At 36.0% G+C, this 17,031-nt stretch overlaps 1 protein-coding gene across 6 annotated transcripts in view; it reads right to left on the reverse strand.

The window, feature by feature from the left end:
- Positions 1-17,031, reverse strand: part of PRPF40A (pre-mRNA processing factor 40 homolog A) — a 59,666-nt gene that overhangs the window by 18,808 nt on the left and 23,827 nt on the right. For 5 of the 6 annotated variants that reach the window (XM_018063141.1, XM_018063139.1, XM_013969677.2 and 2 more), the window contains 4 exons: positions 4,350-4,460; positions 2,470-2,590; positions 2,188-2,241; positions 565-589 (listed from right to left, as the gene is read on the reverse strand). In XM_018063141.1, coding sequence (XP_017918630.1) covers positions 565-589; positions 2,188-2,241; positions 2,470-2,590; positions 4,350-4,460 — 311 coding nt within the window. The remainder of the gene's footprint in view (positions 1-564; positions 590-2,187; positions 2,242-2,469; positions 2,591-4,349; positions 4,461-17,031) is intronic. The other variant, XM_018063148.1, reaches the window with a different exon arrangement.

Here is a 17,031-nt window from a genome sequence, read left to right on the forward strand (position 1 = left end):
TAAGAGAAACTAAAGGGAAAAAGGGCAGTATTGCCAAACTATTAAGCCGTCTAAAAAGATTAAAACCACAGTATGAAACAGAATTACTTTAATTTGGCAAACATTTGTGATAACATATAATGCACTGATGCAACAATCTGCATTTCCAAAACCAATAATCATTTTCATTTGCAAAATGTCCTATCAGATTGTATTATGCCTTAAAATTCAATTTATATTGTAAATTTCTTTAAATTTTATTTATTTCACCCACTGAAAGGAAAATCTGGGTAAAGGAAGAGATAGATAAAATATTTCATCTGTTCTCAAATTAACCAAAATCAAATTTTGGACATTTCTGTAATGGTCTTAATTTGGTAAGGATGTAGTCCAAATTCAAATAACTGTCTAGGAGCATCATGTGTGTATCCTGAGTACATCTCTTCTCCTGTTCCAAATCCTCCAAAGATGTCAAACTATCAGGTCTACCATGTTAAACACTATTTATACAGACAATTAAAACAAGGATGTTATAGGAGGATGCTGTAAATTTATAAATATGTACTGATGTCCAAAACTGCTTACCTGCTTTCTTCAGCTTTGATCATTGCTATTAAAGAGAAAAAAGGAAAAGTTATAAATACTACATAGTTTTTAAATAAAGTCACTGAAAACAACTTTAAAAGGAGATTAAAAGTTCCATACAGTATGATTTAATTTATCAGCCTTTAAAAAAAAAACAAAAAACACTACATTTACAGTGCAAGTGCTCTATAAATTCCAGGACAGAAATTAAAGAATAAAAACAAATTTTAAATTAACAGCAAGTTTTAGGAGAGCTTCTTCCCACAATGCTACCTTCTCAAAGGCTGCTGGCTACTGCAAAAACACTCTTAAAATATCTGCGTAATTCTGAAATAAAACAACATTTTCCTCAGGGATAAAACCATTTGCTTTTCTTTAAGATACTAAATTCAAAATGGGATTGAATGTATGTTATGAAATTCCAGCACATATATACTAGCATTGACAGGTAGATAGATAGTTATGCACACCAACTATTTGTAGTAGGGTTATATCAGAAATGAGCTTGACGTTCCTTACATGAATGAAGTGGGAATCTACCTATCTACAATAGTATTATTAGCCAGTGCTAGTATAGAAATATAAGTTAAGCTTTAAAGATCTTCACTCAGTATTTCAGATTTCAATCTAGTTTAAGTAAATTTTTCTTTACAGGTAACACAGATATCTCATTTATTCACATTATTAGGGAATGAGGTGCTCCATGTAAATGATAATATAAGCTTAACTCCATTGAAGTATTTTTGAAACTTGTCCCCTTTGAAAGGAAATGTGTTTAGAATGGCTGATAAAACATACTGAAGGTGTTATCACTACTAATTAAATTCTCCAGATAAAATGATCATCCAAGCGAATGAGGCAATACAGGGAAAAGTTAAACAGACATAAGAGCACAGTGCCTTTAAGAAATGCTTATTCTCTTTCCTTCAGATGTCATCTTATGTTTCAAACAGTCCCATTCTCCTACAATTTGTTTTTTCTAACCGGATATAGATTATGACACCAGATTCTATTATAAGTCAGAGTAAAAAATAAATTCTCAATTCCTACCTATAATCTATTTTAAGTCCAAGGTTTTTACAGTAGGTAATATTCATAGATTTGCAGGAATGTTCTGAATAGTTGAGGATGCTAGAATATTCTCCTTCTGTGATGCATGGCATTTTAATTTAATTCTGTGATGCATGGCATTTTAATTTAATTCTCCATTAATAAACATAAAGGCTATTTTGCACTGTTGTGGTAAAATAAAATCAGCATTAAATGCAGAGTCTGACAGTATGTTAACAAAATTTAAACTGATAAAAGCGTTCAAGGTTCTCTATCTGCTAAATGAGTTAAGTCACATATTTCATGTATGCACCAACACTCAGAGCTGTCTTTAGAAATATTGTATATGATGTCTTTGTTCAATTATCGAATGATGCTTTTGTTTAAAAAAAGAAAGTCCAAGTACAACGTTAAAAATTACAAGCTCATTTATAATATAACCCTTAAATGAAAGGAATTTTTTGAATTAGAAATTTCTCACTGCAGATTTATCCAATTATGGTTAGTGAACATTAGTGACATACTCTAAAAATGTTAAATAATGACAGAAAATGAATTATCAAAGCAGCTCACCATGCAGGTTTGATTTTGTAATAAGACTTCCAGCAACAATGGTATTCTGGTATCCTAGTTTCAGTGGAATCAAATCAAATAAAAATCTATTTAAAATCTATAGAACTGAGATCTAGAGCAACAAGAAAATAAGAGCCCATAAAACTGTTACACCATTTAAAATGTTCTAATCACTTAATTAAAAAAAATAAGGCCTTTGATTGAACAATCCTATTTATGAAGGACTGTGAATAACACACACATATAAAAAGGAACATTAAAAATTATTTTTCCCTGTTTTACCTTCAAGATCTTCAAGTTCTTTAGGTTTGGCCCAGCGAGATTCTTTTGTTTGAGAATTGTAATAATAAGGCTTTCCAGAGTCAGACTTGTACTCCTTCCAAGGGCATTTAGATAAAAGTTGCTAAGTGAAAAAAATAAAACTTCAGATAGCAGTATTAGATCTAGTCTGTTTTCATCATTTACATCACTGATTTTACTAGGTATTATCAACCCATACAATTCTAAACCTAGCAAGATGGTGACAATATAAACAACCACTGCATGATACTTACTAAATAAGAGATGTTAAGTTATTTAGATATACTATGTTTGTCTAAGGTAATGTACCTATTAAGGGGCAAAGACAGGATTCAAAACCAGGTCTGATTTTCAAATCCAGATTTGAATGCTCTTGCCATTTACAACTCACCACAGGTAATAATTACCATCCATTTTTTCCACAAATACTAATATAGCTAGGAAAAACAAAATTTAACAGAAAACAAAATCTGATTTAGTCATGTTTAGATTTCAGTTTCACAAACAATTTATCACAAACCTATATGACTACACCATGTAAGGAAGCAGTTTAAATATGATATACTTAAAACCTAACAGACAGAACCTGTTATGGTGGTGGGATGAGAATTCTATTGAAAACAAATCTTATCTGTGTCTGGGGCAAATATCTATGGGATAAATAAAAATTTTATCATCTGCCAAATTCCCTACCCAAGTATTGCTATACTATCATTACTGTGGTGGCCTGAAAAACACCTTTTACCTCTTCAAATTCTTAAGAACGCGGGGGACAAAAAAAAAGATGCCAACTAGGAAAAACTTTCAAGTATAGCTTTGAAATGCCAGATCAACTTTCACTTAGGAAACCAGAGTTCCTAATTAAACCAAATGGAACACTGCTTACCCAGTTTATTTCTTCAATCTTACTTTCATATTTGTACAGTTTGAATGGTAAAATTTACAACATAAAATGAAATAATACATACTCAGGTGGGAGTTGTATTTTTCACAGACATAATTTCCCATTTTAAAAGATGGAAGTATTTTAACTTCAACTTCACTGACACTAGCTTCATTGGAAAAACATAAGCACCCAGAAGACATGTGAAATCACTCAGGTTTGATATAAAGAGGAAAGCAAAGACCAAGTGGAGAGAGAGTACTTTTTTCCTTCCAATTTAGTCTTTAAGTCACTTTTCTTTTAATTGATAACCACCTGACAAAGGTTCCTGAGCAGGGGTAAAAATCAGTAAATAAAACTGGTTTGCTCATAGAAGGGAATGAAATTTTGTCTTTTTGCTTACTGGTGTGACTGTACAAACCCTTTTCTCCTCTGAATGCCTTTGCAGCATCCTTTTCTGATATAAGTGGTACTATTCCTCATGTATGGATGTGAGAGTTGGACCGTGAAGAAAGCTGAGTGCCAAAGAATTGAGGCTTTTGAATTGTGGTATTGGAGAAGACTCTTGACTGCAAGGAGATCCAACCAGTCCATCCTAAAGGAGATCAGTCCTGGGTGTTCATTGGAAGGACTGATGCTGAAGCTGAAACTCCAATACTTTGGCCACCTCATGCGAAGAGTTGACTCATTGGAAAAGGCTCTGATGCTGGGAGGGATTGGGGGCAGGAGGAGAAGGGGACGACCAAGGACGAGATGGCTGGATGGCATCACTGACTCAATGGATATGAGTCTGAGTGAACTCCGGGAGTTGGTGATGGACAGGGAGGCCTGGCGTGCTGTGATTCATGGGGTTGCAAAGAGTCGGACATGACTAAGCGACTGAACTGATTCTTTGGAAAGCCAAATACCTACCCAAACCCTTAAAATAAAAAAAAAGAAATGAAAAGAGAACTCAACTTAATCTCTAACAAACTTTTACCTCAGCAGGAGTTTTAAGATCATCTGGTTTCTCCCAAGTAGACTGTTTTGTTTCAGTATTGTAGTAGTAGGTCCTTCCATCAGGTGATTTATGTTCAGTCCACATTGATTTCTAACGAAAGATATTAATACAAAGATTCAAATTATGTAACAGTGACAATGACAGTAAACATGAATGTTATTACAGTTTCAAAGTAATATATGAAGAAATTAAAAGTATAAAATGGGTATACTTTTGAATAACTGATTAACATAAGTAGAGAGGTAACTGAAAATAGAATATTTTATAAGTACTTCAAAAGCAGTATGGATCAGTCCAGGTTTTAGGATCTCTATTCTACAGTCTCAAAGTTATAAGGATACAACTGCTTGTATAACTACTACACATAAGACAATCTTTCAGCAACACAATTCTACACCTTGTGGATAAAAGAGAATATATGAATGAGATGCTAATGCAATACAAGAGGATTGACCGTGAGCTCAACAACTCTAACATAAAGAATATTTACATAAAGTTGAACAAAGTTCTGAACTGACATGCATTAAAGATGCAGGAGTCAAAACTGGAAAAGATGCCTCTTGATGACAATCAGAATTCAATAATCAACAAGGTGAAGTTTAACAGTGATAAAATGTGAATTCAAATGCCTCAACATAAGATGGGAATGTTTCATAGAAACTACTTTGATACAGAATACATATTCACTAATGGTAAGAACCTACTAAAAGGTGTTAGTAAGACTTCAGTTATCAATAGATGTGATACCTCATGGTTACAAGCTCTGTAAGGTCACCATATAAACACATGCGCGCTAACATAAAATAATAATAAAAGGGATTGCAAAGAACTTTTGAGAGATGATAGATGTCTATATTCTTGGTGATAATTCCATGGATGTGTATTTATTCCCCAAATAATCCAGTCATACATATTTAGTATGTACAGTTTTCATATGTCAGTAATAACTTAATAGTGTTTTTTAAAAAGTAATTTTACAATGAATGAATGAATTACTGGATGAGCTCAAAGGTACTAAGCCCAGTTCTGGGCATCAGATTTTTCAGATGGTAACAGACTACAGTGTGCTTTAAAAAGGGTTATAAAAATCATCTATACCAAATTTCTTCAATCCTCTAAGAAAAGGTAAAATCACTGTCAAACTATCACAGTTTTTACCACTCAGATTTATGTTAAACTTTTTGAAAGAATTTATTCTTATTTAGGGGCTTTCCACGTTGTGCAAGTGGTAAAGAACCGGCCTGCCAATGCAGGTTGTTAGATATAAGAGACGCAGGTTCTGCTGGGTCAGGAAGATCCCTTGGAGGAGGGCATGGCAACCCACTCCTGTATTTTTGCCAGGAGAATCTCATGGACCAAGGAGCCGGCAGGCTACAGTCCACAGGGTTGCACAGAATCAGACACAACTGAAGCGACCTGGCACGCATACACACATTCTTAATTAAGACTTGGTTTCATCCCCTATCACTTTTGTGAATACATAAAAAGGAAAATAGGCAAATAAAATAGTCTATTTCTCAAAATTTACACTGAGGATGCTTACTGTGACTAACTTGCTAATGTCTATTATATTTCTCCATAATTCCCTGCTGAACACTAAGAATCTTCCTAGCAACACAGCATTTCTTAAAAAACAAAACAAAACAAGCCATAAAATATCTGAAAACCACTGGTACTGGTTCTTAACTTTCTTCTTAATGATTTAAAACTGCCCCCTATCTTCCCTTCCGTATCAACTTTATTGAGTAATGGAGCAGATCTGCCTCTGATTTCTGCTTTGGGAACGTGGCTAAACACATGATTTCAATGCTTTTCCTATTCTCTCACCATAACCACTTTATTCCTAGCTGATAAAAGTGTTGTGTCATTATTTTCATGTCATGATTTTCTTACAAACCACTGACAATCTTCTGATGTTGGTATTTTTGCTGTTCAATCATGCACAACTAGGCTGGAGAACAGAGAGCACAGGACAACATGAATGGTAGAATGCATTCCAGTTTCAAATGTGTTAAATGTTGCAATACACTAACTAAAAAATAAATCAGGGCTTCCCTGGTGGCTGAGCCTGCCAATGCAGGAGACAAGGGTTCCATCCCTGATCTGGAAAGATCCCAAATGCCACAGAGCAACTAAGCCCGTGGGCCACAACTATTGAGCCTGTGCTCTAGAGCCCAGGAACCACAACTACTGAAGCCGGTGTACCCTAGAGCCCATGCTCTACAACGAGAGGCCACCACAATGAAAAGTTTGCACACCCCAACAAGACAGTAGCCCATGCTTGCTGAAAGTACAGGAAAGTCTGTGAAGCAACGAAGACCGAACATATCAAAAATATATAAATAAATAGTTAAGAAACATTTGCAAAATGTGGGAATGGAAAATAAGAAAAGACAATCTACGGGACTTCCCTGGTGGCACAATGGATAAGAATCCGCCTGCCAGTGCAGGGGACATGGGTTTCATCTCTAGTCTGGGAAGACTCCAATGCCATAGAGCAACTGAACTACTGAGTGGAGCAACCAAACTACTGAGCCCGGGAGCCCAACTACTGCAACTACTGAAGCCCAACCTCTCTAGGGACCCTAACCTTCAACTACTGAGCCTGCATGTCACTACTGAAGCCTGTGCATCTAGAGCCTATGCTCCTCAACAAAAGCAGCAGCCAACACAATGAGAAGTCCATGCACCACAATAAAGAATTCACCCTAACTAGAGAAAGCCCAAACAGAGCAACTAAGAACCAAATGAATTATAAATAAATAAACACACACACATACACAATGAAAAAAGACAACTTGAGGATCTAAATCAATGTAATTTTAACCAAACTAGGTGAGGTAAGATGATTATTTTCTGTAATTCCTGAAAAGGGAACTAGAGTTACGTCAAGGAATTACAGACAACCATTAGAATTCAAAGAAATGACTTGACCAAATTTGGGCTGTTTAATAACAAAATGACTAGCCCTTTTGAGACTTGTTAATAATCCTATTCCATAAACAGTCAGAACCTTACAGAATGGATTTCTGAATGATGTAGCAGGATAGTTAGGTTACTGCGAAAGAGAAAGTGTGAAAGCATTAGTTGCTCAGTCGTGTCTGAGACTTTTAGACCTCATACCAAGTTCCTCTGTTCATGGGATTCTCCAGGCAAAAATACTGGAGTGGGTTACCATTCCCTTCTCCAGATGATCTTTCCCACCCAGGGACTGAACTCAGGTCTCCCACACTGTAGGCAGGTTCATTACCATCTAAGCCACCAGAGAAGCCCCTATATAACTGCAAGTGTATTTAAATTCCTTAACTTGTTCCAGCACCTTTGCAGAATATGACAATTTCTCTGGAGCCAACATTAAATAATTGCTGAAAATGAAATAAAAAAGTGATACAGTAAGAGACATATATGGAAGCTTCTTCAACTGTATGGGTAATGCTTCCTTCATAAATTAAATGATGTTAACACAGATAAACAAACATGAGATAACAGAATGAAAAAGGAAAGGACTATGTGCTCTTCACCAAAAATGGGAAGAGAAGATACAAAACAGTAAGCAATTTAACATTCACTACCTATTACTTTCTTTGAATCTTAAAAGCAGGTAAGACCATTATCTTCATTTTACAAATTAAAAGAACAAAGCTTACAAGGGTTAACAACTTGCTCACAGTGATTCAGGAAATACCACTGTTTCAAGCCTGCATTCAGGGACAGTCTAATAGACAAATTCATGGCCAACTATTTAATATTAAGCCCTGTACTAACTGCTTTGCATGAGTTATCAGTTAACTCTTTTAATAATCCTCTTTAATAACCCTTTTAAAAACCCTATGAGGTAGGTACCATCTACCAGCCTCACTTTATGGAAGAGAAAAGGGAGCACAAGGAAGTAAAGTAACATGCCCAAGGTAATATAGCTAGCCTGAGTTCCTAACAACACTGTCTCAGCCCAAAACTAAGGTTTTACTAAGGATCAAGGGTCCAGCTCTTCGCATCAATAGAAATTGAATCATTCCAGACAGGAATATAAATTCTGTATAAATGTCTTAAGCAATACACCAAATTCACTTATAAAAGTCAATTTTGGAGTGAGAAAAGCCATTTATCTGATAAATTTTTCACTCTTTTACCTTAAAAATACCTAATCTGCAACTTACAGTAAAATTATGTTTCTGGTCAAAACTCATAATATTTTAAAAGCTTAAAAACAAATATATCTGAATGTTGAGTGGCATAAAAAACATTATCAACAACTAACAACTACAGAGTTATCTTCATAGGCTAAAATATGACCTAGGCAAGTAGTTACTAAGTATTGACAGTCATGTTAATAATAATATAAAACATTTACCTACAAAATTACTGTTTTTTAAAAAACATGAGTTCCCCAAAGCAATAAGCAAAAGTTACCTATCAAAGACTTGAGATAATAATCACCCAAGGATAGTTCAATTACAGTCCTCAATTCATACTATAAACTCAGATCTGCTTTTAATATAATGAAAAATACGCAGAGCTAACTAAAAACAGTAAGACATTGTAACAGAAGATGTAGTGGCACAATATATACCAAAAATACCTGAGAGGAAAAAAAACAAAAACAAAATCCTGGGTATAAGGGGGGAAAATGCACATACATAATTATAAGAGACCTTACATACTTTTCAGAGTCAAAAAAGTTAGTCAACAACTGGGTTGTGAATAAACTCAGCACATTCAAACTCAAAATGTGAACATTTATACAATGTATAAGCTCAACTGAGTGAAAAAAAAAAAACAATCATTTTTAAAAAATGACTAAATAAAACACCAAGAAATGTAGTAAAGCTGCTCACTACTCTAAATAAGGAAAACAAACCACAGACAGAGAACAGATTCACAACCAATTTCAAAATCTAGAGGAAAAGATTTCCTCCCAAACTATTTACCAAAATTCACCGAAAAGAAAAAACATCACACTTGAATATTTCAGTTACCATAGATGCAACTGAAAGAAACTTAAACCAGCTGATTTTACAGCAGAACTCTATGGAACCTTTCAAGAATAGAGTAGTTCATTATCATTTCAGATCACAGAAAGAGATGAAAAGCTCTTTATAAGAGTAACAAGGCACAACAAAAAAGTATCAAAAAAGAAAGGCAGGCAATGATGCTTATAAATGTAAGAATTAAAATATTAGCCAAGAGGATTCTACAATGTATACACTTTGAAAAGGTAGAATTTATTATATAAAAGTGCTAGGGTAATTCAATATTAGGCAATGTGTAAAAGTATTTCTATTAACAAATTGAAAAAAAAAAACAAAAACAATCCACCATCACAGGATCACACCAATAGACTTGGTACAACCTGGTGGCTCAGATAGTAAAGAATCTGCATTGCAGGAGACCCAGGTTCCATCTCTGGGTTGGGAAGATTCCTTGGAGAAGGGAAATGGCAACCCACTGCAGTAATCTTGCCTGGAGAATTCCATGGACAGAGGAGTCTGGTGTGCTACAGTCCATGGGGTCAAAGAGTTGGACAACTGAGCTACTTTGACTTTTACTTTTCACAACCAAACTACATACTGAAAAATAAATTCTCAAATAATACAATAATAAAAAGAAAAATGTTTAAATGATAACTTATCAAAAACCAATAAAAATTATTCTAAACCCACTTCTACTAAACTTATGACCAAAATATGAGTCTGCAATCACCATAATTCAATGAACAGCATGGCAATAAAATTCAATGATGGGTATTAAGTTTGGGAAAAAGATCAATTCTCCTGCCTTTACTTTGCTAAGAACTCCTATAAAATCTGTTCTAATTATCCAATGACTGTGATGATATAGCTGGCTATGAGCTACATCATACATGCATTTATTTTGCACCCGAGCCTTAAAATACAGAGCAACAAGAGAAAAATATAGGAGAACAAGATAAAAAGAGATTTTAATATACCTATCTCCTTAGGGAGATCAAGCAGATTAGATATGCCAAGATACAGAATAACAAAGTAACTTTAAACTGTCAACACAAAAAAATACTCTTAAAATTGGTCTTGACACAGAACGTTAAGTGAGGCTTTAATAAATTGCAAAGAATCAACATCTTGTACACTGTGCTTTCTGATCACAATGCAAAAAGGTATGCCTTATAAAAAATAAGTCAAAGGCATGATCAATGAAATAAATAACTGATAGATGGACTTAATTAAAATTAAAAACTTCTGCTTTCCCAAAGACAGTTCAAAGAAAGAGAAAAGCCGCAAACAAATTATTTGCAGAAAGACATCCATTTAAGTACTGTTAACCAGTATAATTTACCAAATTACATTAAAAAAAAACACCAAACCTCTAAACTTAACAATAAATGAGTAAAAATATCTGGACACCTCAACAAAAAAAGAAATATAGATGCAAGTAAGCATATGAAAACATGCTCAACATCATACATTATTATAGACCTGGAAATTAAAATGCACCACACACCTATTAAAATGAAAAAAAAAAAAAAAAAAGAAAACTAAAAACACCAATAATGTGAAATGTTATTGGGCAACAGGAACTTTCATTCACTGTTAATGAGACGTCAAATGGTACAGTCACATTGGAAGACAGTTCAGCAGCTTCTTATAAAAGTAAACACACTCCTGGGACTTTCCTGGTGGTCCAGTGGTTAAGAATCCACCTTGCAGTGATGCAGGGAAGGTGGGCTTGATTCCTGGTCTGGAAACTAAGATCCCACATGCTGTGGAGGAACTAAGGCCTCAAACTGCAACTACTGAAGCCCATGCATTCTAGAGCACTGATGACACAGCTACTGAGCCTGAGTGCTCCAGCTACTGAAACCCATGCCCTCTGGAGCTCACAGACCACAACTACTAAGCCCACACACCACAGCCAGAGTTCATGTGCTGCAACAAAAGATCCTGCATGCCACAACTAAGACCTGATGCAGCTGAACAAATCTTTTCTTTTTTAAAAACAGTAAATATACTCTTACTATATGAGAAAAGGGCAACAGAGGATGAGATGGTTGGATGGCATTATTGACTGAATGGACATGAGACTGAGCAAACTCCAGGAGATAGTGAAGGACAGAGACGCCTGGCATGCTGCAGTCCACAGGATCACAGACAGTTGGGACGTAACAGAGACTGAACAACATACGATGAAGCAATCATGTTCTGGAATATTTACCCGAATGAGTTGAAAACTTTTCCATATAATTATCTGTACATAATATTTGTAGCAGCTTTATTCATAATTGCTAAAACCTGGAAGCAATCAAGATGTCTTTTAACAGATGAATGGACAAACAAATTGTGACATACAACGGTTGTGGAAGTGGGAAGAGAGATGAAGAGGAATAGCACAGAGGATTTTTAGGACAGAATAGTGAAACTATTCTGTATGACACTACTGTGTGGAATACATGTCACTAAACATTTGTCAAAATTCACAGAATGCATAATACCAAGAGTGACCCTAATACAAAACGGACTTTGGGCGATAATGATGCGTAATTGTATGTTCACCAACTGCAGTAATGTACCACTCTGTGAGAGATGCTGATGGTAGAGAAGGCTGTATGTTTGTGAGATTCTCTACTTTGCACTAAATTTAAGATTTCTCTAAAAAAAAAAACCAGGTCATTTGAATAACAACAACAAATCTTACATCTAGAAGCTGAAAAAAACCCACTTACTACCTAGTAAATAGAAAAATCAAATGAAGAAAACAGAAAACAAGATATTGAGAGCTAAATAACAACAAAACCCTTTTACATCAAAACTTAATAGAAATTGAATATTTACCTTTTGCCCCTACTCAAAAAAAAAAAAAAAAAGGACAATGATGGGTATTATGATCTCTAATTGTATGCTAAATAATTATTAAACCTCTGTAACATAAACATCTGGAAGAGCCCAATAACTGCTAAGAAAATTGAAATGGTAACACCAAACCATTACCTTCAAAAAGTATTAGATCCAAAATCAACCTTAAAAGCTTCTATACAGCAAAGGAAACCATCCACAAATTGAAAACAGAAACTACCGAATAGAAAATATTTGCAAATGCTATGACTGATAAGAGGTTAATATCCAAAATATAAATAGCTTATACAACTCAACACCAAAAAACCTCCCAAACAACCCAATTAAAAAATGGGCACAAGGCCTACACAGCCATTTTTCCAAGGAGGAAAAGCAGTAGGCCAACAGACACATGAAGAGATGTCTGACATCAAGTGATCATTAGGGAAATGGAAATTAAAATTACAGTGAGATACCACATCACACCTGTCAGAATGGCTATCATTGAAAAGAATACAAATAACAAATGTTGGCAAGGATGTACAGAAAACAGAACTCTCATAAATGCTGGAAGGAATGTAAATTGGTACAACCACTGTGGAAACCAATATGGAGATTTCTCAAAAAACTAAAAAAAAACTACCATATGACCCAGCAAGTCCACTCCTGGGAAAATAAAAACACTAAATTTGAAAAAATACACGCACTCAAATGTTCACAGTAGAATTATTTACAATTGCCAGGGCAAGGAAGGAAACTAAGGGGTCTATCAACAGATGAATGGATAAAGAAAAGGTGGTAAACACAGTGCGCGCACACACATACACAGACCTGTGCGAGCACAAACAATGGAATACTATTCAGAAAACCACTAGACCATTCAGGTATGACCTACATCAAATCCCTTATGATTATACAGTGGAAGTGACAAATAGATTCAAGGGATTAGATCTGATAAGAGTGCCTGAAGAACCATGGACTGAGGTTCGTGACACTGTACAACAGACAGGGATCAAGACCATCCCCAAGAAAAAGAAATGCAAAACGGCAAAATGGTTGTCTGAGGCAGCCTTACAAACAGCTGAGAAAAGAAGGAAAAGAAGAATAAGAAAGATATACCCATCTGAATGCAGAGTTCCAAAGAATAGGACGGAGAGAAAGCTTTCCTCAGTGATCACTGCAAAGAAACAGAGGAAAACAATAGAATGGAAAAGACTAGAGATGTGTTCAACAAAATTAGATATACCAAGGGAACATTTCATGCAAGGATGGATACAATAAAGGACTGAAACGGTATGGAGCTAACAGAAGCAGAGATATTTTAAGAAAGGGGGCAAGAATACACAGAACTATACAAAAAAGATCTTCACGACCCAGATAGTCATGATGGTGTGATCACTCACCTAGAGCCAGACATCCTGGAATGTGCAGTCAAAGGGGCCTTAAGAAGCATCATTATGAACAAAGTTAGTGGAGGTGATTGAACTCTACTTGAGCTATTTCAAATCCTAAAAGATGATGCTATGAAAAGTGCTGCACTCAATATGCCAGCAAATTTTGAAAACACAGTAGTGGCCACAGGACTGGAAGAGGTCAGTGTTCATTTCAATCCCAAAGAAAGGCAATGCCAAACTACTGCAAAATTGCACTTATCTCAAATGCTAGCCAAGTAATGCTCAAAATTCTCCAAGCCAGACTTCAATAGTACGTGAAACACGAACTTCCAGATGTTCAAGCTGGTTTTAGAAAAGGCAGAGGAACAAGAGATCAAATTGCCAACATCTGCTGGATCATGGAAAAACCAAGAAAATTCCAGAAAAAACATCTGCTGCTGCTGCTAAGTCGCTTCAGTCGTGTCCGACACTGTGCGACCACACAGACGGCAGCCCACCAGGCTCCCCCGTCCCTGGGATTCTCCAGGCAAGAACACTGGACTGGGTTACCATTTCCTTCTCCAATGCATTAAAGTGAAAAGTAAAAGTGAAGTCGCTCAGTCATGTCTGACTCTTAGGGACCCCAAGGACTGTAGCCCACCAGGCTTCTCCATCCATGGGATTTTCCAGGCAAGAGTACTGGAGTCGGGTGCCATTGCCTTCTCTGACAAAAACATCTACTTCTGCTTTATTGATTACACCAAAGACTTTGACTCTGGAAAATTCTTCAAGAGACGGGAATACCAGAGCACCTTAGCTGCCTCCTGAGAAACCTGTATGCAAGTCAAGAAGCAACATTTAGAACACGACATGGAACAACAGACTGGGGAAAGGAGCATGTCAAGGCTGTATACTGTCACTTGTTTACTTAGCTTATATGCAGGGTACATCATGCGAAATGCTGGGCTGGATGAAGCACAACCTGGAATCGAGACTGCCGGGAGAAACAGCAATAACCTCAGAAATGCAGATGATAGCACTCTTATGGCAGAAAGCAAAGAACTGAAAAGCCTCCTGATGAAGGTCAAAGGAGAGAGCGAAAAAGCTGGCTTAAAACTCAACATTCACAAAACTTAAGATCATGGCATCCAGTCCCATCACTTCAATGGCAAATAGATGGGAAACAGTGGAAACAATAAAAGACTTATCTTTTTGGGCTCCAAAATTACTGTAGACGGTGACTGCAGCCATGAAATTAAAAGACTCTTGTTCCTTGGAAGAAAAGCTATGACAAACCTAGACAGCATATTAAAAAGCAGAGACTATTTTGCCAACGCAGGTCCGTCTAGTCAAAGCTATGTAGTATGATTTTTCCAGTAGTCATGTATGGATATGAGAGTGGGACTATAAAGAAAGCTGAGGGATGAAGAATTGATGCTTTTGAACTGTGGTGTTGGAGAAGACTCTTGAGAGTCCCTTGGCCTGCAAGGAGATCCAACCAGTACATCCTAAAGGGAATCAGTCCTGAATATTCATTGGAAGGATTGATGCTGAAGCTGAAACTCAATGCTCTGGCCACCTGATGTGAAGAGGTGACTCATTTGAAAGATCCTGATGCTGGGAAAGACGGAAGGCGGGAGAAGAAGGGGACGTCAGAGGATGAGATGGCTAGATGGCATCACCGACTCAGTGGACTTGAGTTTGAGCAAGCTCTGGAAGTTGGAGACTTCCAGGACAGGGAAGTCTGGTGTGCTGCAGTTCATGGGGTCGCAAAGAGTCAGACGCAACTGAGTGAAATGAACCAAAAGTAATTTTGAACTAGTTCTTCATGTTTTGGAATAGAAAGTGTGATTACATCAAACTAAAAAGTAAAAAGCTTCTGCACAGTAAAGAAAACAGCGAAAAAATAATCTTTGGAGTGGGAGAAAATGTTTGCAAACCATATAACTAATACAGGGTTAATAGCCACAATACCTAAGAAACTCCTCCAAATAAATATCAAGAAATCGCAAATAATCCAATTAAAGAATGGGTGAAAAAGGCATACAAATGTCCATAAGGTACATTAGATTCTCAACATCGCTAATCAGAGAAACACAAATCAAAACCATAATGAGATATCACCTCACATCTGTCAGGATAGCTGTTATCAAAAAACGAAGAAATAACAAATGCTGGCAAGTGTGCGCAGAAATTGGAAGCCCAGTATACCGTTGGTGGAAAGTAAGCTGTATAGTCACAATGGAAAACAGTATGGAAGTTTCTTATAAAATTGCACTTAAGCATCATATATAGTAGCTAAGAAATGGAAATAATTTTAACTGCCCATGGATGAATTAATGGATAAAGAAGATATATATAAAATATACATACACACAGAACAAAACAATTAAGCCATAAAAATGAAATGAATGAAATCTTGCCACCTGCAACATGGATGGACCCTGAAGGCTACGTGAAATAAACCAGGGAGAGAAAGACAAGATTAATATAATCTCACTTACAAGTAGAATATTAAAAAAACAAAAAACCCAAGCTTACAGAAACAGAGAACAGACTGTTGGCTGCCGTAGAGAAGGGTGGCTTGGCGGGTGAGAGAAATGGGTGAAGAGGGTCAAAAGGTACAAACTTTTAGCTATAAAACAAGGAAATCATGGGGGACAAAATGTACAGCATGGTGAGTATAGTTAGCAATACTGTATTATGTCTTTCAAAGTTGATTAGAGTAAGTCTTAAAATTCTACCTCACAAGAAAAAAAAACAATGCTGGTATGTTAACTAGATTTACTTATAGTAATTATTTTACAATGTATACAAGTACCATACCGAACCACTGCATTTACACCAGAAACTAATATTTTATGTCAATTATACTTAATGAAAACAAAAAAATTTCATAAGCTTTCCCCAATATTTACATGTCTTAGGACATATATCCTAGTGAGCACCTACTAGGGAGGGTAAACTGGAGTAAAGATGGAATGAAAGTGAAAGTCACTCATTCATGTCCGATTCTGTGCAACCCCATGGACTGTGCAGTCAATGGAATTCTCCAGGTCAGAATACTGGAATGGGTAGCCATTCCCTTCTCCAGGGGATCGTCCCAAACCAGAGACTGAACCCAGGTCTCACACTGCAGGCAAATTCTTTACCAGCTGAGCCACCAGGGAAGCCCAAAGATGAAAAACAAAGGGAAAAATTATGAGGGAGCCTGCATGGATCAACAATAATGACCACAGTCTGAAAACTACAAGTAACTCAAATTTGTGTACCAGGACTCTAAGAAGAATAAAAAAACAACAAGTTTTAAAATAAATACATTCTATTTTTGGATAAGAAAACTTAATTGAAAAACATGAACTGTTACTTCTCTTAAAATGGAAGAATTAAATTTAATTCCAGATGAAAACACAATTTTGCCTTTTAAGCATCTCTGTTTACATATTTACAGATTATTTTTGGCGGGAACAGGGAAATGTACAT

Source organism: Capra hircus, chromosome 2 (assembly GCF_001704415.2).
Source record: "Capra hircus breed San Clemente chromosome 2, ASM170441v1, whole genome shotgun sequence".
NCBI classification, from domain to species: Eukaryota; Metazoa; Chordata; class Mammalia; order Artiodactyla; family Bovidae; genus Capra; species Capra hircus.